This window comes from Sceloporus undulatus, chromosome 5 (assembly GCF_019175285.1).
Source record: "Sceloporus undulatus isolate JIND9_A2432 ecotype Alabama chromosome 5, SceUnd_v1.1, whole genome shotgun sequence".
In the NCBI taxonomy this organism is placed as follows: Eukaryota; Metazoa; Chordata; class Lepidosauria; order Squamata; family Phrynosomatidae; genus Sceloporus; species Sceloporus undulatus.
In genome coordinates, this window is record NC_056526.1 from 149,471,234 (window position 1) to 149,487,047 (window position 15,814).

The following is a 15,814-nucleotide window of genomic DNA, read 5'->3' on the forward strand; positions in this document are numbered from 1 at the left end:
TGGGTTCCCTAGCAACTAAAGTCTCACCTAGCCATTTCAGCTTTGTGCCTTCCAGATGTATTGGACTACAACTACTGTCATCTCCAGCCACCATGGCCATTCTGTATACTGGGAGAAGTTGATGGGAGTTGTAATAAAACATGTGGAAGTTACCAGATTGCAGAAAGTTATCTAGACACTTTGCCCATGCTAGCTACTTATTTATTTAATAGGGGACCTTTCTCCCAAATTAGATCCAAGGTGGTTCATAAAAGATGCTTAAAAATAACAGCAGCAGCAACAAAACAATACATTTTAAAACAATTAAAATACCACATTAATATAACAAGCAAAAAAATATAAAATCCTTAAAAATACTAAGTTAAAAATATAAGATTATCAAAAACATACCAGAGCAAACACTTAATAAGAAGCTTCCCTGGCCACAGTATGCTCTGGCAGGGATAGAAAACCATTGGCCCTCCAGAAATTTTGGACCTTAACACACAGAATTTTTACTCAGCATAGCTTAGGAACTGTGAGAGTTATATGGAGGGCCAATGTTTCTCTACCCTTGCATTGTATCAACAATTGGACAGGAATTGGGCCAAAGAACAAAGAAGCTTGTTAGACACCCCACGAGTTTTGTTCATAACTTGTGATAAGACATAAACATTAACTAGAGTGTAAAATTTTGTCCAGAATTTCATACACCTGGAGATTTGAAGCAGAGTCTTGGCAAGTGGTACCTAGAAATTGAGCCCGGGAGTTCTTGCATGTGAAGCATGGCCATCATTATAATGCTACTGGGTAGCAGTGTTATGCATATTAATAAAGATTATAAGATATTGCTTAGCCATAGGGCTGTTTCCTTTAGTGTTAACATTTTCATACAGTTGGATGGTTAGGTTTTTTCTTCTTTTTCTGTAGGAATCAGGAGCTTAAAGAACTTGGGGAACTTGCTCCACATTGGGACAATATGCGTAAAAGTGTCATTGCACACTGTGATCAGATGCTGACTCTTTATCAAAATATGCTTGCAGAACTTGGGAAGCATACAGGTATGAAAAAGATTCTTGCTCAAAAACTGAAATAATGTTTAATTGCATTTTCATTGTGTGTAAAAGTGTGGAATAGACCCAATTCAGCTGATCTATGCTGTACTGCTCAAACCTCTATCAGGAGTAGACCTTGGAAATGCATCCACTCACAGCACTTTCCCCTTCCTCCCTTAATGCAAGAAGAAAGGAGTGGGTGAACTAAGGATTCCATAATGCATTTGAGTGCAGGATCTCCCAAGTTCCAGAGTATTACACTGAAATAAACAAGAAGTCATTCACTTTTCTCTCTTAACATTCAGATAAACTGTGGATCACTCACTTTTTCATTCCTAAAAGTCATTCCCAAGACATTGAAAGCAGATCATTTTATCTCTCATTTGCAGATGTTCTAGAACTTTTTATGAATTATGGATGAGCTTGTGTTCTCTGCTTGTTCATATAACTACCTAGGATGAAGGATATTGCTCAACAGTGACATTTTCTTTCTGCCTTCTGATTTGGTTCTGTGATAGTCCATTAATATGTGGGATTGGCATTTGTGTCATCCTACCACTTTTCCTGTTCTCACTTTCATTTTCTGAAAAGAGGAAGTGCCTTCAATAGCTGCTGATAGCCATTGTCTTTGTTAGATGTGAAGATGTGACATACAGAGACAGCATTTTTGGCTGTTGCTATGTAGTGCCTCCTGTGAATCAGCTCACATCTTTCTTTAAGACCTAGGCAAACCTTTTTTTAAAACAACAACAACAACAACAACTGTTTCAAACTATTCTAAGGAGATAAAATGTTATAATCTGCTCTAGAGTTTGGATGCAGTACCTTTGGGACTACAACTCCCAGAATCCTCCAGTTAGCACAGCCACTGTTATATAGCCCCTCAATTTAAAAAAGACCTCTTCCTCTTCTATTGCCATGCCAGGGCATCTGGCTGTTTGTGCCAAGCTGACTGCCTCTAAATGAGATAGCTGTGTGCATTAAAAATTTCAGTGCAGATGTAGAAGAAAATTCAGACCATCCTGTATTTTACAACTGCCCACTTCACCCTATAAATACCATTTTCATTTACTAAATTTAATGTAGTATCACAGAGTCACATGTAAGCACTGGGATATATTTCAAAACATTTGTTTTCAGAAAGTTGTTGTTTTGTTGCTGTTGTTGTTATAATTATTCTATTATTTATAACCCGCCTTCCTCCTGGTTGTTATTGTTGTATGCCTTCAAATAGTTTCTGGTTTAAGTTACTCTTCTTAAAATACTAACCTGGGAATGAGTCTAGTGCAGAAACCAATCAGGAAGCCCCTGTTCTTAAATAACAGAAAGATTGTCTGTTTCTGTGTCAGGAACATGAAAGACAGCAAGTCTTTCATCAGGTTGCAGCTGCACGTTCCTACTTTTAACCCAAAAGAGAAATAATTGAAAACGTTGTTTCCTGTTTTCAATTTTATGTAATTTGTTTCATTAAAACTTCATTGAGCTCTATCCCTCCTCCTAAAATCAAGCTGCTGTGGATGTGTGATTCCCAAGCACTTGTTCAACCGAAAATGTTGCCCCCATTATTCCAAGAGGTTACCAGCCCTAAATCCATAATAATTGTATATTTCTCCATAAATGCTTCACATATATAATCACTGTACTGTTTTCCAGTACTCTTAGTTTTAACATAATTGTCTGAAGGTTTATACACATTTATTTCTCTCTGAGTGTACATGCACACATCATCTTATTCCTCATCCATCCTACAAGGAGTTTACAGTTGCAACCAGATTATTCTCAGGTGGCTTCTGGTACAGGTACATCTAGCTGGACTAAGACCAATTTAGCTTCAGAGAATTACCTCATTTTGAGTTGTTCTCATCTGTGATGTAACAAAACTACAGGTGTTCAATACTAGAAATTATACTTGCTCTGGCTGAACATGTAGGTCACAAAGTAATTTACAATTCTTTTTCTACATGGGTTTAAAAGCTTAGATTAAGACTTGTACCACTGAAGCTGATCATTACAAATTTAAAATTGTTTTCTGTGGATTTGCTGGAAGAATCATTAAATTCATTCTGTTTAGAGATTTTTATCCTTGAGTTTTTTCAAAACATAGACAACAAATATTCAGGCATTGGGCTTCATACAGACTTTTGCTTACACAGTTTTCTTTAAACAGCTCAGTGCTATAGGAAGCTTTAAAAAGTTGGTACAACCATGGATGCATAAACTGATGCAGGCTAGCTTCCCCACCACTACCACCACCATAGGAAGCAAGTCATGCCAAATAAGCTTATGATGGCCTTTCATTTACTGTTTAGATCTTCTCTTCAAGAGCTCTCTTCCCCTGCCCTATTTCTGTTTCTTCTCTTTGTGGCCAAGAAATTAATGGAAGTCCATGCCAATATGCTACAGAGTTCTAGTTCGGGAGTGCTATGCTGTGATATGAACAAATTTTGTGCCTATACATACTAACTGAACTCTTCTTTCTTTATGTTATACAACAATTAACTCAGGAATGTTCAGTTAATGATAGAATCTGACATAGAAAACTGTGCTTCTTGGAGTTATAAGACACTCTTATAACAACATCATACTATGTTTCAGACATGTTAACAATAATTGCCAAATACAGTTAGCCCTCTGTATCCACAAATTCTGTATCCATGGCTTGAAAATATTTTGACTGTATATAAAGTCCCAAAAGTAAACCTTGATTTTACCATTTTATATAAGGTACACCGTTTTGCTATGTTATTGTATTTAATGGGACTTCAGCATCCGTGAGGTATCCTGATATTCATAAGGGATTCAAAGCTTAGCAGATACATAGGGTCCATTGTATTAGGGATGAAATTCTTCACTAATTTCATTCTCAAGAGAAGTAGAATAATTTTAGCTATATTCTTCCCCTTGTGAGAAAGTCTTTGAAAATTGAACAGTTTTTGAAAACTCATAGCTTGGGACTTATTCCATACAAAATTTCAACATAGTATTTTTGTACAGAAAATTTGATCCGTGCAGAGAATGCTGTAGTTAATGATTTATTCTGTGCAAAATTCACAAATTTTAGCAGGAAAATTCCCTGTGCAGAAAATTATTGGTGCAGAAGTACTCCTTTTTGAAGGAAAAATGCAAATTTTGTGCAGAATAAGTCCCAAATTGCAAAAATTCACATCAATCCAGGATTCTTCTCATCATAATTTATCAAGACTCAAGAAACACAATTTTTTGCCCCACTTTTAAAGGAATATTTTCAAATATTCTTTCCATTCTACTTCCTACATGTAGACTTCCTGGCTTGTTGTGGTAAGATAAGAAGGTAAGAAGGAATTAAAGTAGTGAGAGGGCAGAACACATCATGTAAAGGCACAGACATTTCTAGACCTTATGAAAAGTTTAGCATAGTGGATTTTGGCAACTGATGCATTGCAGAGGCTGAGGTTGTGACTCAGCTCTCAGCTGTAAACTTGCAGGCTAGCATTAGATAAGTCATTAATTTGTTTATAAAAATACTTGTTTGGTAAGTCCCCCATCCTTCCTGGTTTTACCAATGCAAAAGCATGCTCCTGCTTCCTAATGATGAAGATAGAATAGACGCACCGGTCCTATCATGCCCATACCACCACATTTTTCCTCTGCATAAATCTAATCCATGCAACTCCTTTCACAAATTGTACCATTTGGAGGCTGCTTTCAGAGTCCTTACAATGAAAGTTCTTTCGGCTTAAATATAGTAAATAGAAATAAAAATAGAGAATAGCTGAAAACTCTGTCTGTGTGTTGTAACTACATGCTACATGCCGCCGTTGCTTAGGGAGGCAGATATCTTAATATCTTCTGCTCACATGCTTGTGATTCCATCCAGTCAAACTAACTATTTCCTACTACCCATTTTTTTCTGACTCTGTCTATAAGCCTTTTGCCTGGGGTGAAGTGACTACAAGATGTAAATCTCCTGTCACATGGGCAGGCAACCAGCTCCTGTCTTATCCTCCCCCTCTTCCCATTATTGAGATAATGTATTAGATAAAACTCATATTGATACCTAGTGAGAAGACATGTGAGGGGAAAAAAACCTGTCTCTTATATTTGGTGAGAAGTCCACATGCCAAATCTCAAAACCGAGAGGAGATTTATTACAGATATATAGTAAGAGACATGAAGGGAAACAGATTTTGTTAGTTTATTTCACTTGTATCATGCATTTTTATCATAATGTTAGACACTAGAGCAGGGGTAGGCAACCTTTTTGAGCCAGGGACCGGGTTGCTGTCCCTCAGACAACTGGGGGGCCGAAGCCAAAAAATAATTAAATGATTTTTTTAAAAAAAAAATTATATAAATAAACCAGGACAAATGTAGGACAAAATTTTCAAATGGAAGACACTTTTTTAAAAAAATGGAGGACACGCAAAAAAAAATTGCTGATTTTTAAAAAAATGTTAATATAAATGCATGTTTCTGAGGCTTCTATAGACAGTTGTCCCCCAAAGGCCCCGGGTGGTAATCGGTGGCAGGACCGGGCTGGGGCCGGTCCCAAGGCCTCGCCGGGCCGCAGGTTGCCTACCCCTGCACTATAGAATAGGGCTGCTGCTGCTGCTGCTGCTGCTGCTGCTGCTGCTGTGTCTTCAAATTGTTTTCCGCTTATGGCAAACCTATTATGGAGTTTTCTGAGGTTGAAAGTGTGCAACTTTCCTAAGGTCACTCAGTGAGTTTCCATGGCTGAGCAGGAATTCAAACCCTAGTGTACAGAGTAGTAGTCCAGTGCTCAAACCACTATGGCATGCTGGCTCCTATAGAACAGGTACAAAAACAAATATGCAAAACAGTGTAGCTTGCGATTCTATACTAATCTCCTAGGGATAAACTACTCATACAAAGGACATTAACTGGGCATTTGCAACATATGCCAAATATTTTGTTGATCAGGAGAGATGACAGGAATCCAGGGACAAAGACACTCTATATATGTTTTGGCAAAAGGGCAGAGGTGCTCCTATCTTAGTCCACCATATAGGTCCAAGGTACATTGTTTGTTTTATTTGCCATCAAGTCAGCTTTGAGTAATGACAGTCGCCAAAAGAGATCTGCAAGAGCTCTTGTCATCAACATCCCTGCTCAGGTCTGGCAGACTGGGAGCCATAGCTTTCTTTATTCTGTCAAACCATCTGTAGTGGTCTTCCTATCTTCCCAGGATCATAGCCTTTTAATAAGTCTTGTTGTGTCATAATATATTCAAAGTATGATAGCCTCAATGTAGTCATTTTGGCTTCTAGGAAGAGTTCAGACTTCATTTGTTCTTTGACTGATTTATTTGTCTTTTGATAATCGATTCTTTCTGTAGAACTCTTCTCAGGCACCACATTCAAATTAGTTGGTTTTTTTTTTCCTGTCAGGTTTCTTATTTGTTCAGCTTTCACAACCGTACATAGAATATGGAGATACTATGGCATGGATGATTCTGACATTGGTATTCAATGCTATATCTTTACACTTGACAATTTAATCTAGTTTCTTCTTAATTTAGTCTTCTGATTCCATGATTGCAGTCTCTATTTTGGTTTGTGAATGAGCCAAGGCATAGAAAATAATCAACTAATACACTATTAACTTTATGTAGATCTCTGGGGCCATTTCTTAACATTCAGCTGTAACATTGTTTTGGCACTTTTTTCCTTAATGTAACATTTAACTTTCTTCAGTAGGCCTTCCACATTTTCCCTGTTTTTTGCTAGTAATATGGTGCATATCTGCATATCCTAAATGCAAGATGTTTCCACACTGCCTTCCTCTGAGTCTATAAATTACTCAGATAGGTGGGTAGAATGCAGCTTTTTCTGACCCTTTTGCCAATTGGAAGCTATTCTTTTTTCATATTGTATCCTCAGAGGCATGAATAGAAGGAAATTCTCCTCTCAGTTTTTGTAGTAGTGGATTGAGCTAAGTTTTTCAGTACAACAAGAAGGCTTCAGCTAGCCCTGATGGGTTTCCTGCATGAAAAGGCATCCCACTTTATGGACTGGAAGCCTGGAAAAAAACGTATGGCATTCAGTTGCACTGATTGAGGGGTTTGTAGCTTAAGAAATGAGTGCTAAATATCTTTTCACAAGGATAACTATCAAATCCATGTGCATTTTGTTGAAGACCTATAAGAAAGTCTTGATAGACCATAGCATCCCACAGTGACAGAGGCTTTTTATTCATGCTTGCTGTTCAGATCACTGATGCCCACAGTATGCTTCTCCTGAGGATCATGGGGTTTTCTAGAATGTGGTAAGTTCAGATATCAGGGAAGAGAGAATCTACATAGAGACATGGGACTCTATTCATGTAAGGTGCTTATGCCTTACCTCTGGTTTAGAGGCCTAGACCTTTCAGCAACACTGTTTCAGAGGTTTCAGGGGACTACACTGGGGAAGAGTGGAAGGAAAGGTCCTCTTCTGGGAGCTTCTTTTATATTCAGGGTTTTCAGGACACACCCAGGACTCACTCATATGCCTGATTGTCACAAGTTGGCCAACCTTTGGTGTTTTTTTAAAAATAAAAAAATGTTCTCAATAAAAGAATGAAGTAGTTTGTGGTGGTGCTCCAGTGTGTTCTTTGTCCCAGCATGTTTCACAAACATGTAAATGCATAATCATAAAACAATTAAAACTCTGAACTAATTGATACTTTGTACAATTTTTCTATAGTAAGACTATTAAGAAAAGCTACCCTGGGTCCCATGCCAGGAGGAAGGTGGGATATAAATAAAATAAAGTAGAATCGAATAAAATCTGCATAAGACACAGATATTAGGATAGGTGAGGCAAAGATACCAATTCTGAGAATTAAAAAATATATTGACAGCTGCTTTTGAGATATGTGCTAAGAGAAACAGTAAAAACCACTGTTCATAATGTGCAATAACACATTAAAAATAAAGGTTTTTTTTTTTTAGTTCTACCAACATTATGCCAATGAAATGTTGCACAACATGGAATTATCCTGGCATGTTAATTGCAAGAAAAAAAATATCTGGTGAACATCTTCAGATAATTAATTTTTAAACGTTCACTTTCCAGGTTCTTCCTTCAAATCAAGTTGTAGTAAAGGGGAAAAAACTCTAGAATTCGTTCCAGTCAATCTACATCTGCAAAGAATGTATGTGCACAGTCCACGGTTGAAAGGTAAACTACAGTCTGATTACAAACTTGGTTCAGGTTCTGTTGCAAAACCTGACTCCTAGATGGCTGTGTTTTGCTAAGTTCACTTCTAGAATGGTGGCAATAAGGGGATGTGTCAAGGTAAAGGTGGAAGGAAAAGGAGAAGGAGTGTGGTAAAAGGTAAAGGTATTCCCTGTTGACAAGGTTGTCAAATCGTGTCCAACCAGAAGGGGTGGTGCCCATCTCTGTTACTAAGCCAAAGAGCCAGTGTTATCAGAGATTACTCTGTGATCTTGTGACCAACATGATTACTGAGAACGCTGTTTACCTTCCCACCAAAGTGGCATCTATTTATCTACTTGCATTTGCATTCTTTTGAACTGCTAGGTTGGCAGAAACTGGGACTAGTAATGGGAGCTCACCCCATCACCTGGGCCTCAAACTGCCAACCTGCCGATCTTGCAATCAACAGAGTCAGCATCACAACCACTTGAGCTGCCACATACCTTGAGGGGTGTGGTACAAATTACAATAAGATGGGAATGAGGTTGGAGTTAAATGTCAAAGAATAATATCATGCCACACTAAATCATATTAAGAAAGTACTGTTGTTCTGTTTTACTGCCAACAAAGCAAGAGTAGTGTAAGTTGGTGAAATTATAGAAATGATTTTCCCCCCACCACCTAAGAAGCCTTTGCTGTAAGAAAGCTACAATTTCCCATTGATCCACACCTTAGAGTCAATACTTTCAGATGACTTTTCTCTGAGATAAGTTTTTATGTTTGTTTGATGCAAATATCCAGGAATAGCATAGTAAAACATTTTAAGCCACACCCTTCAATCTTATTGAAGCTTTCTGGAATAAGAGGCATGTGTTTCCAAAAGAGGAACACTCTGCTATTATAAGCAATGTGTCCTTGTCTTTTCATGTGCACCTTTAAATCTCAATATTTGTCTATTCCTATTGCAGATGTTCTTTATGATGTCATCACAGTAGGGGCACCGGCAGCACATTTTCAGGGATTTAAAAATGGTGGTCTTCAGAAACTGTTGAATAAATTTGAAGGAGAAAGACGAAAGTAAGTTGTTTTCAATAACTCACCATGAAACTAAGCATAACTCAATATTCCCTATTTAACAATAATTTTGGAATATGTTTGCGACTTGGATACAGTAGAAAAATAGAGAAGCTTATGCAAATGTCTGTGTGCATAATTTTTGATCATTTGAGTAAGTTCAAATGAGAGCTCATCTAGGGTTCAATTTTGTGGACTAGTTGGTAAAATAATTAGGCTTCAAGATGTAAAAGACATTTGCTATCATGAACATTACTATGATAATCCACATAAGAATTCTTTTGTGGCACTAGCTGAAAATATGAATAAGAGGTGTTTGTTTTGTTTACATTTGATTCAAGCCCCTTTGAACCAATAAATGAACTGAAACTCATCCATAGAAACTTGCACTGCACAGATTTACTCTAAGTTATGTAATGGAGTTCTCCACAAATACATATATCAGAAAATATACAGTACATTGTTCAAATGCATTAAATTAGGAAAACCCCTCACAAAAATGTGTATATTGGAGCAAAAGTCATGTAAAAATGCATGCCTTAAGAGAAAGTTGTAGAAAAGTGCATAAATGTTTTCCTGTGAAATTCAACAAAATTTAAACAAAAAGTTCCTCAACATTTGGATTGAAGATAGGAATTTTTTTAAGTATAGGAGTTTGAAAAAATCAATGAACTAAAAACCCTAAATTAATAGATTTGTCTGTTCCTATTGAGAATTGTAATGGAACACTTGCTGATACCCTTGAAATTTCTTATTTTAAAACTTAATCTTAGGGAAACATCACCAGATAGCATATTAAGCTAAAATATGTAATAGAATGAGAAATGCAGAACACTGAAGGGGATTCATTAGACCAATATAATTAATAATAATAATAATAATAATTTTTATTTATATCCCGCCTTTCCAATTGCATTATCAAGGCGGCTTACAAGACAGGAAACAATAAAGTACAGGTAAAACATCACAATATAAAAATATCTGCTGAAAACCTATAAAAGAATTAAAATTTCAGACATCTGTACAATTCTAGTGTGTGAATCCTTATGAATCTGCTTAATGGCACATATGTGCATCTTTGTCTTCATTTCCTTTCTGTCTCTCCCACTGCAAAACACAGTGCCTCCATTAAGACAACAACAACAAAAAACCCTACATTGCTTCTTTCTTCACAATTTTTTCTTTAGAAATAGAAAAAATAAATGTTAAAATAATCACACTCCTATTAATATTCTTCCCGAGAGTTGAATGAAACAGAAGTGTTTCCAAGACCTTTTGGGCTCTAAATTAAGAAAATAGTTTCACCATGACATGATTACATAGCATTTTTGCATGTAGATGTTTATTTACCATCTGAAAGATGCTTTGAGTACAGTTAGCATTTTCCATAGTCAGCATTTAAAATTCAATTCTTCTCTGTTTTACAACTGGGAGCACCTCTCTGAGACCTGGTACGGAAGAAACAGCATGTTGAGATATCATACAAAATATAATGTGAGCAGATTTCAAAATGTTAGCTGTTCACTATATGAAATTTGAAAGGGAAGAGGAGATTATCTTCCCAGGTAATCTGGGGATGGATGCATGCATGTATGTGTGTATCTCTCATAAAGTTTAGACTCCAGTAGTCTCATAACAGATGTTCTTTTTTTAAAAAAATTCTTATGAATATTAAGTACACACAAATGTTATTATACAGCGAGAAAAACACAAAGCACAAAATCAGTAACTGATATTTTGTATGTTTTTTAAATCTCAGCTGTGAATGAATTTTAATGGCTTACTACAGGCAGGTCTCAATTTACATAGTGTTGCACTCCTGAACTCACAATGTAAACTGAGACTGACATAAATGAAGTAACTCAGTTCTATAGGAGATCTTTAAAGATTAAAATAATGTGTTCCAACAGAGCTGAAGCAGATTTAAAGTTAGCTATTTTCCACAGCCGACAACCAGTTTTAAAGAGGTTTAGAGCATAAAACATCAGAGCTTACCTTTTCCAGGCTAGAGAAATGCTCTCCAGAGGAACCAGAAGAGACAGCAACTGATGATTCCAAAGGGCTTGCCTAAGGTGAGCTGGCTTTCCATTAAACAACAGGTCCTCTTCAGAGGAGCCCACAAACAGAGAACAACTGGTAAGAACTATGTTCTTCTGCTGAGCCTTCTCTAGTAGGGTTCTCAGGTGGAGTAAACATATCAGGAGAGAGGCAGAACATCACCTTCTGTACCCTCTCTAGAAGGCTTGCCAAGTGAAAAACTGAATAAAGAAAGAAACAGCACATATTTTTCAGATGATTCAAGGCAGACAGCCTCCTCCCCTTTAAATATACAAAAGAAATCCTTTCCACCAAAGCAAGATGCCAGCTTCTTCCTCCCCTTCACCCCCCTCTTCTAAACAGCCAAAGGAAGAGGTTAGGCCCAGCATAAGACATGGCTTCAGGTTTTGGATAAACTTTCCAAATTTCTTTGTCCCAAAGCCCAATTTCTTAAGAGAATGTGGGATGACATAGGTGAAAGCCATTCTATGATTTCCCTGTCACCAAAATTGAAGCAGTCACAGGCTGAATGAGGAGATATAACTCCTCAAACAGATGAAAATATATACCCAAATGGATTATAGACTAAATTGTATGATTTAAGATGGCTAAATTATATGAATATGATATAAGGAATAGAATTTTGTACAAGTGAAAGCCTTAGCAAAATGTCTGTAAAATGCCTTAGCAATCTCTATGGCAAACTATATAAATGTGGAGAACCTGATGATTATGATGGATAAATGACTGTATTAAATGGTTTAATGGCTATTTATTACCAAGCCTGTTAAAGGGCTGGATATGGAGATAAGGGCCCTGTGAAAAGTCTTGATGAAAGGGTAAATCTTGATGGCCTTATGATATGATGTAATGAAATGTATGATGCCTTACATGCAATGAATTGAATGTAATGAAGCCTTAGTGCTGAGCTATTGCTATGTCTGTGTTTCTCCCTAATGGGAATGGGGTTTTTTTCCCCTACATCTATAAATGTTTACAATAAGTAGTCTAAGGGCTGAAACAGATGGCCAGTATAGCCCTGCTTGGAGCTAGCTTGGTGGTGTGGTGTTAACACACACATCACTCCCAAGTAGGAGAGAAGCCAGATTGGCGATTACACACTGGCCAGCTTCTCTCCTGCTTGATGGCACAGCACTTAGATGCCAGTTTCTCCAGAGCAGATTTTTGGGAAGAAAAGCTGACTCTTTGGGGGAAGGGGCAGCTTTTTTTCCATCCCAAAAAGGAGTGGATCTTATCTGCTCCTTTTGGGGACAGAATCTGGCAGGATTGGGGCCAGGCATCTGTTTGCCCTGGCCCCAATCCAGCCTAAAAGTGGGGGCTCTAAGCCACCCCTTTTCAGCTGTCTGTATCCCCCCTAAAAGAGTCCTAAAGAGCATGCTCATTTCCCATATAAAGATCCTGAAATTCTAATACCTGAGAATAGCTGGGTGAAGTATTAATGTTAACTTGGCCTGTCTGATTTAATCACCATCATGAGTTGGGCACTAAGATGACTAGAAGCTGATAACAATAACCCAGACAGAATCTAGAATTAGCTGACAGGTAGCAAGGATCCTCAGTCACTCAGTCTAAGAGAGGGGTGCAGAACCACACCTGTTTCATCTGGTAGACAGACCATCACTTTTGTAGCATTCTTGTAGGGCACCTATTCTGTCACTGAACTATTTCTGCAGTTTGTTTTAAGAGGCAGATGGAGATTAGTGGTAAACTGGTGAGCATTCCCAAATCAAGCTACTCTTTTTCTTAAGCTGAAGAACCTGAGAGATAATTAGATAAAGTTATGTGGGAAAGTTCTGGGGGGATTTTCAGACCAAACCATGGGTTGGCACAACAGGAATGAGCATTCACAATGTGCTTCAGGTTCACAAACTTCCTTTTCCCTTCATATCATAGTATAGAGGCTGATGAGTCCATTACCTGTGGAGCAATTATTCCCCTCTGGGTTTGTTCCCAAGTTTAAAGGAACTATCAAAAATAATGAACCATATCTGCAAAATGGTTTAGCCACCTTGTATTGCTTCTTTAGTGTTCAAACAAAAGCCCACAGCCATCACTGACATTAGAGCAACCAGTCTCCACTGCTCACATCATTCGGTTAGGAACATCTACCCCTGTTTACCAATAATTTTCTAGTTCATCCAGATAGGCCATACTTGTTCATGGTTTGCTGTAAGCAAGGATCAAAAATTAAAAACTTCATAGAAAGGAAGAAGGAAATTATAACTTCCATGCTTATTCTCATGCTTATTATTGCCTGCCTATTCTCATAATACCAGTCTGTGATATATTTGGCCATCCTAAATGGTATTGTCAAAATCAAGCTTCTTAAATGTCAATTTCACCAATAGCATCTAAGACATCAAAAGAGACTATCTAGTCTTCTTTACATCAAACATTTAGCAATAAGAACATAGTGGTAATGCTAAGATGACAATCAAATTTATTTATCTCTAACACTAAGACATTTAATACAGTACATACGTTAATTTGTAGAAAAATGTACTACAGTAATACCATTCACATATAATTGCTGGAAATGAATTTAACAATCTAACATAAGTAGAAACAATGAAATAGCATTATCTGGTATTTTAATGGTCAAAATAAAGAATTTAAATGTTTAGGAAGTTAGGGTAATAAATTAATTTTAACATTATCTGCAAGCTCTTTGCATAATCATGGAATATTCTCAGATTTGGAAGAAAAAAATGTCATCTGAAATACATAAACCATTCTTTGCCATTTTATTCATTTGTTTTTTTTAAAAAAACAACAGAGTACCTAGAAGAAAAAGTGGTGTAGCAGGCAGGAATCAAATTGATTTATTATGGCCTGAGGTTTTGTTGGCAATAGTCTTAAAAATGTACACAAAGAGCACACAATAAATTGCCTAGGCTTGGTCTTAATTTGTTCAACACTGCAAATATACAGAAAGTTCCATCTTCTTGTAAACTGAAAGATTCTTCCTTTCAACTAAAGTGGATAGCAGCCTAGATTATTATTTTTAAGGCCACATTGTGGAGCAACATGTAGTTGATGGGCTGTAAGTTAAATTGATGCAGCGTTCCAGTGTTTAAAATGTCCATAAATCATTTTCAGAGTACACCAAAGACTTGCGTTTTCATTCAAAAGCTAATCAGAAGAGATGTGTTAAAGCAAAAATACACAGGCTTGTCATTATGAGGTTTTTAATGCCCCATTACAAACCCTCAAGGAAACGCAAACTGTCCCTGATGGCATATTGCAAAAATGAAAGACAAAGCCAGTAGACATAATGTTCAACATTGGCTTAGATTTAGGTCCTCCTTTTGTTATGCCTTAAGTAAGTCACATGCCGAGTATTTCTTAAATTGGTAAAAGGCATCAATTATTTTCTCATATCAACATTTTAACTTAAGTATGAACAAAGGTTACAGTTATTAAAAACTATTACCGACAATTATTTAATATCTCCTTTGAAATATTTCTTTAAAATAATATTCTTTTACAGTGGGTAATTTTGTTAATAATCTTAATAATAGGAATTATTGCCAAAATATTTTGTTTTATAAAACAAACATATTTTAATTGTTGCTACAAGATATAATCAGGTTGGTGGTCTTAATTAGGTTATATAATGTAATCAAACGTTTGATTATTTATTTTCTGAAAGGTTTTGATCAGTGAAGGCACAATTTTTCCAATGGAACTTTAAGACACTCCCTTTTTTATCAAATTAATTTTGGTTTTGATATGTTATTATACTATGTAACCGGCCTTGGTTTTGATGCATTACTGTTAACAAGAAAATGAATGAAAACATTAAGGACAGTTCAAAGATATAGCTGTGTTAGTCTGCAGAATCAATATGTAGAGAGATCTTGTAGTACCTTTGAGACCAACTGAAAAAAAGAAGTTGATAGTATGAGCTTTCATAGACTTCAGTCTACTTCCTCAGATGCTTTTAAGGAGAGTTTACTTACAATAATCATGTTCAGTCTTAAAATCCAAGCTAACTACTAGTTTAACCTATTAAGGAGTGAGTACTGGGCAAGTAAAAGGCAGGAGGAAGAGAGGAAGACTGCATTGCAAGTGGATTAATGAAATCAAGGATGCCACTGCCCTGAGTTTGCAAAACCTGAAAAGAGCAGTTGGTGACTGGGGCTTTTGTGGAGGTCCCTCATTCATAGGGTCATCATATGCCAAAGTCAAGTTGATGACAAATAGCAATAGGTCTGTTCACTCCCTCTTTTCCTTATCCTTAGAGGTGACTGAATATCCTAGGGATCATTTACACTAGCCAGAATACTCAAAGCTGCTCCCAGAGTGTTCTGGCCTTGGAGTTGCCCAGATGCCCTCATTATCTATATTTTCTGTAGCAAGGCCAGGTGGCTGTTTACATATATGTCCCTGCTGTTGTCCAGTGACATAAGGCTGATATGACGCAGATTTGATGAGGAACTGGCCTTACATCATGAAGACAGAATAGGGTGCAACCATTTTATTTGGTCCATGTTAACAAGCCCATGG

The 15,814-nt window shown here is 36.9% G+C and overlaps 1 protein-coding gene and 1 long non-coding RNA gene across 8 annotated transcripts in view; one reads left to right on the forward strand and one right to left on the reverse strand.

Annotated features, from left to right (window-relative positions):
- The window catches only part of INPP4B (inositol polyphosphate-4-phosphatase type II B), a 345,664-nt gene that overhangs the window by 244,802 nt on the left and 85,048 nt on the right, over nucleotides 1–15,814 (forward strand). For all 7 annotated transcript variants that reach the window (XM_042470361.1, XM_042470360.1, XM_042470357.1 and 4 more), the window contains 3 exons: nucleotides 910–1,040; nucleotides 8,090–8,194; nucleotides 9,142–9,250. In XM_042470361.1, coding sequence (XP_042326295.1) covers nucleotides 910–1,040; nucleotides 8,090–8,194; nucleotides 9,142–9,250 — 345 coding nt within the window. The remainder of the gene's footprint in view (nucleotides 1–909; nucleotides 1,041–8,089; nucleotides 8,195–9,141; nucleotides 9,251–15,814) is intronic.
- Nucleotides 6,397–14,071, reverse strand: LOC121932061. The gene is made up of 4 exons (XR_006104257.1): nucleotides 13,314–14,071; nucleotides 11,243–11,505; nucleotides 10,598–10,695; nucleotides 6,397–9,218 (listed from the first exon to the last, which is right to left on the reverse strand). It is a non-coding gene; the product is annotated as an uncharacterized LOC121932061 (long non-coding RNA).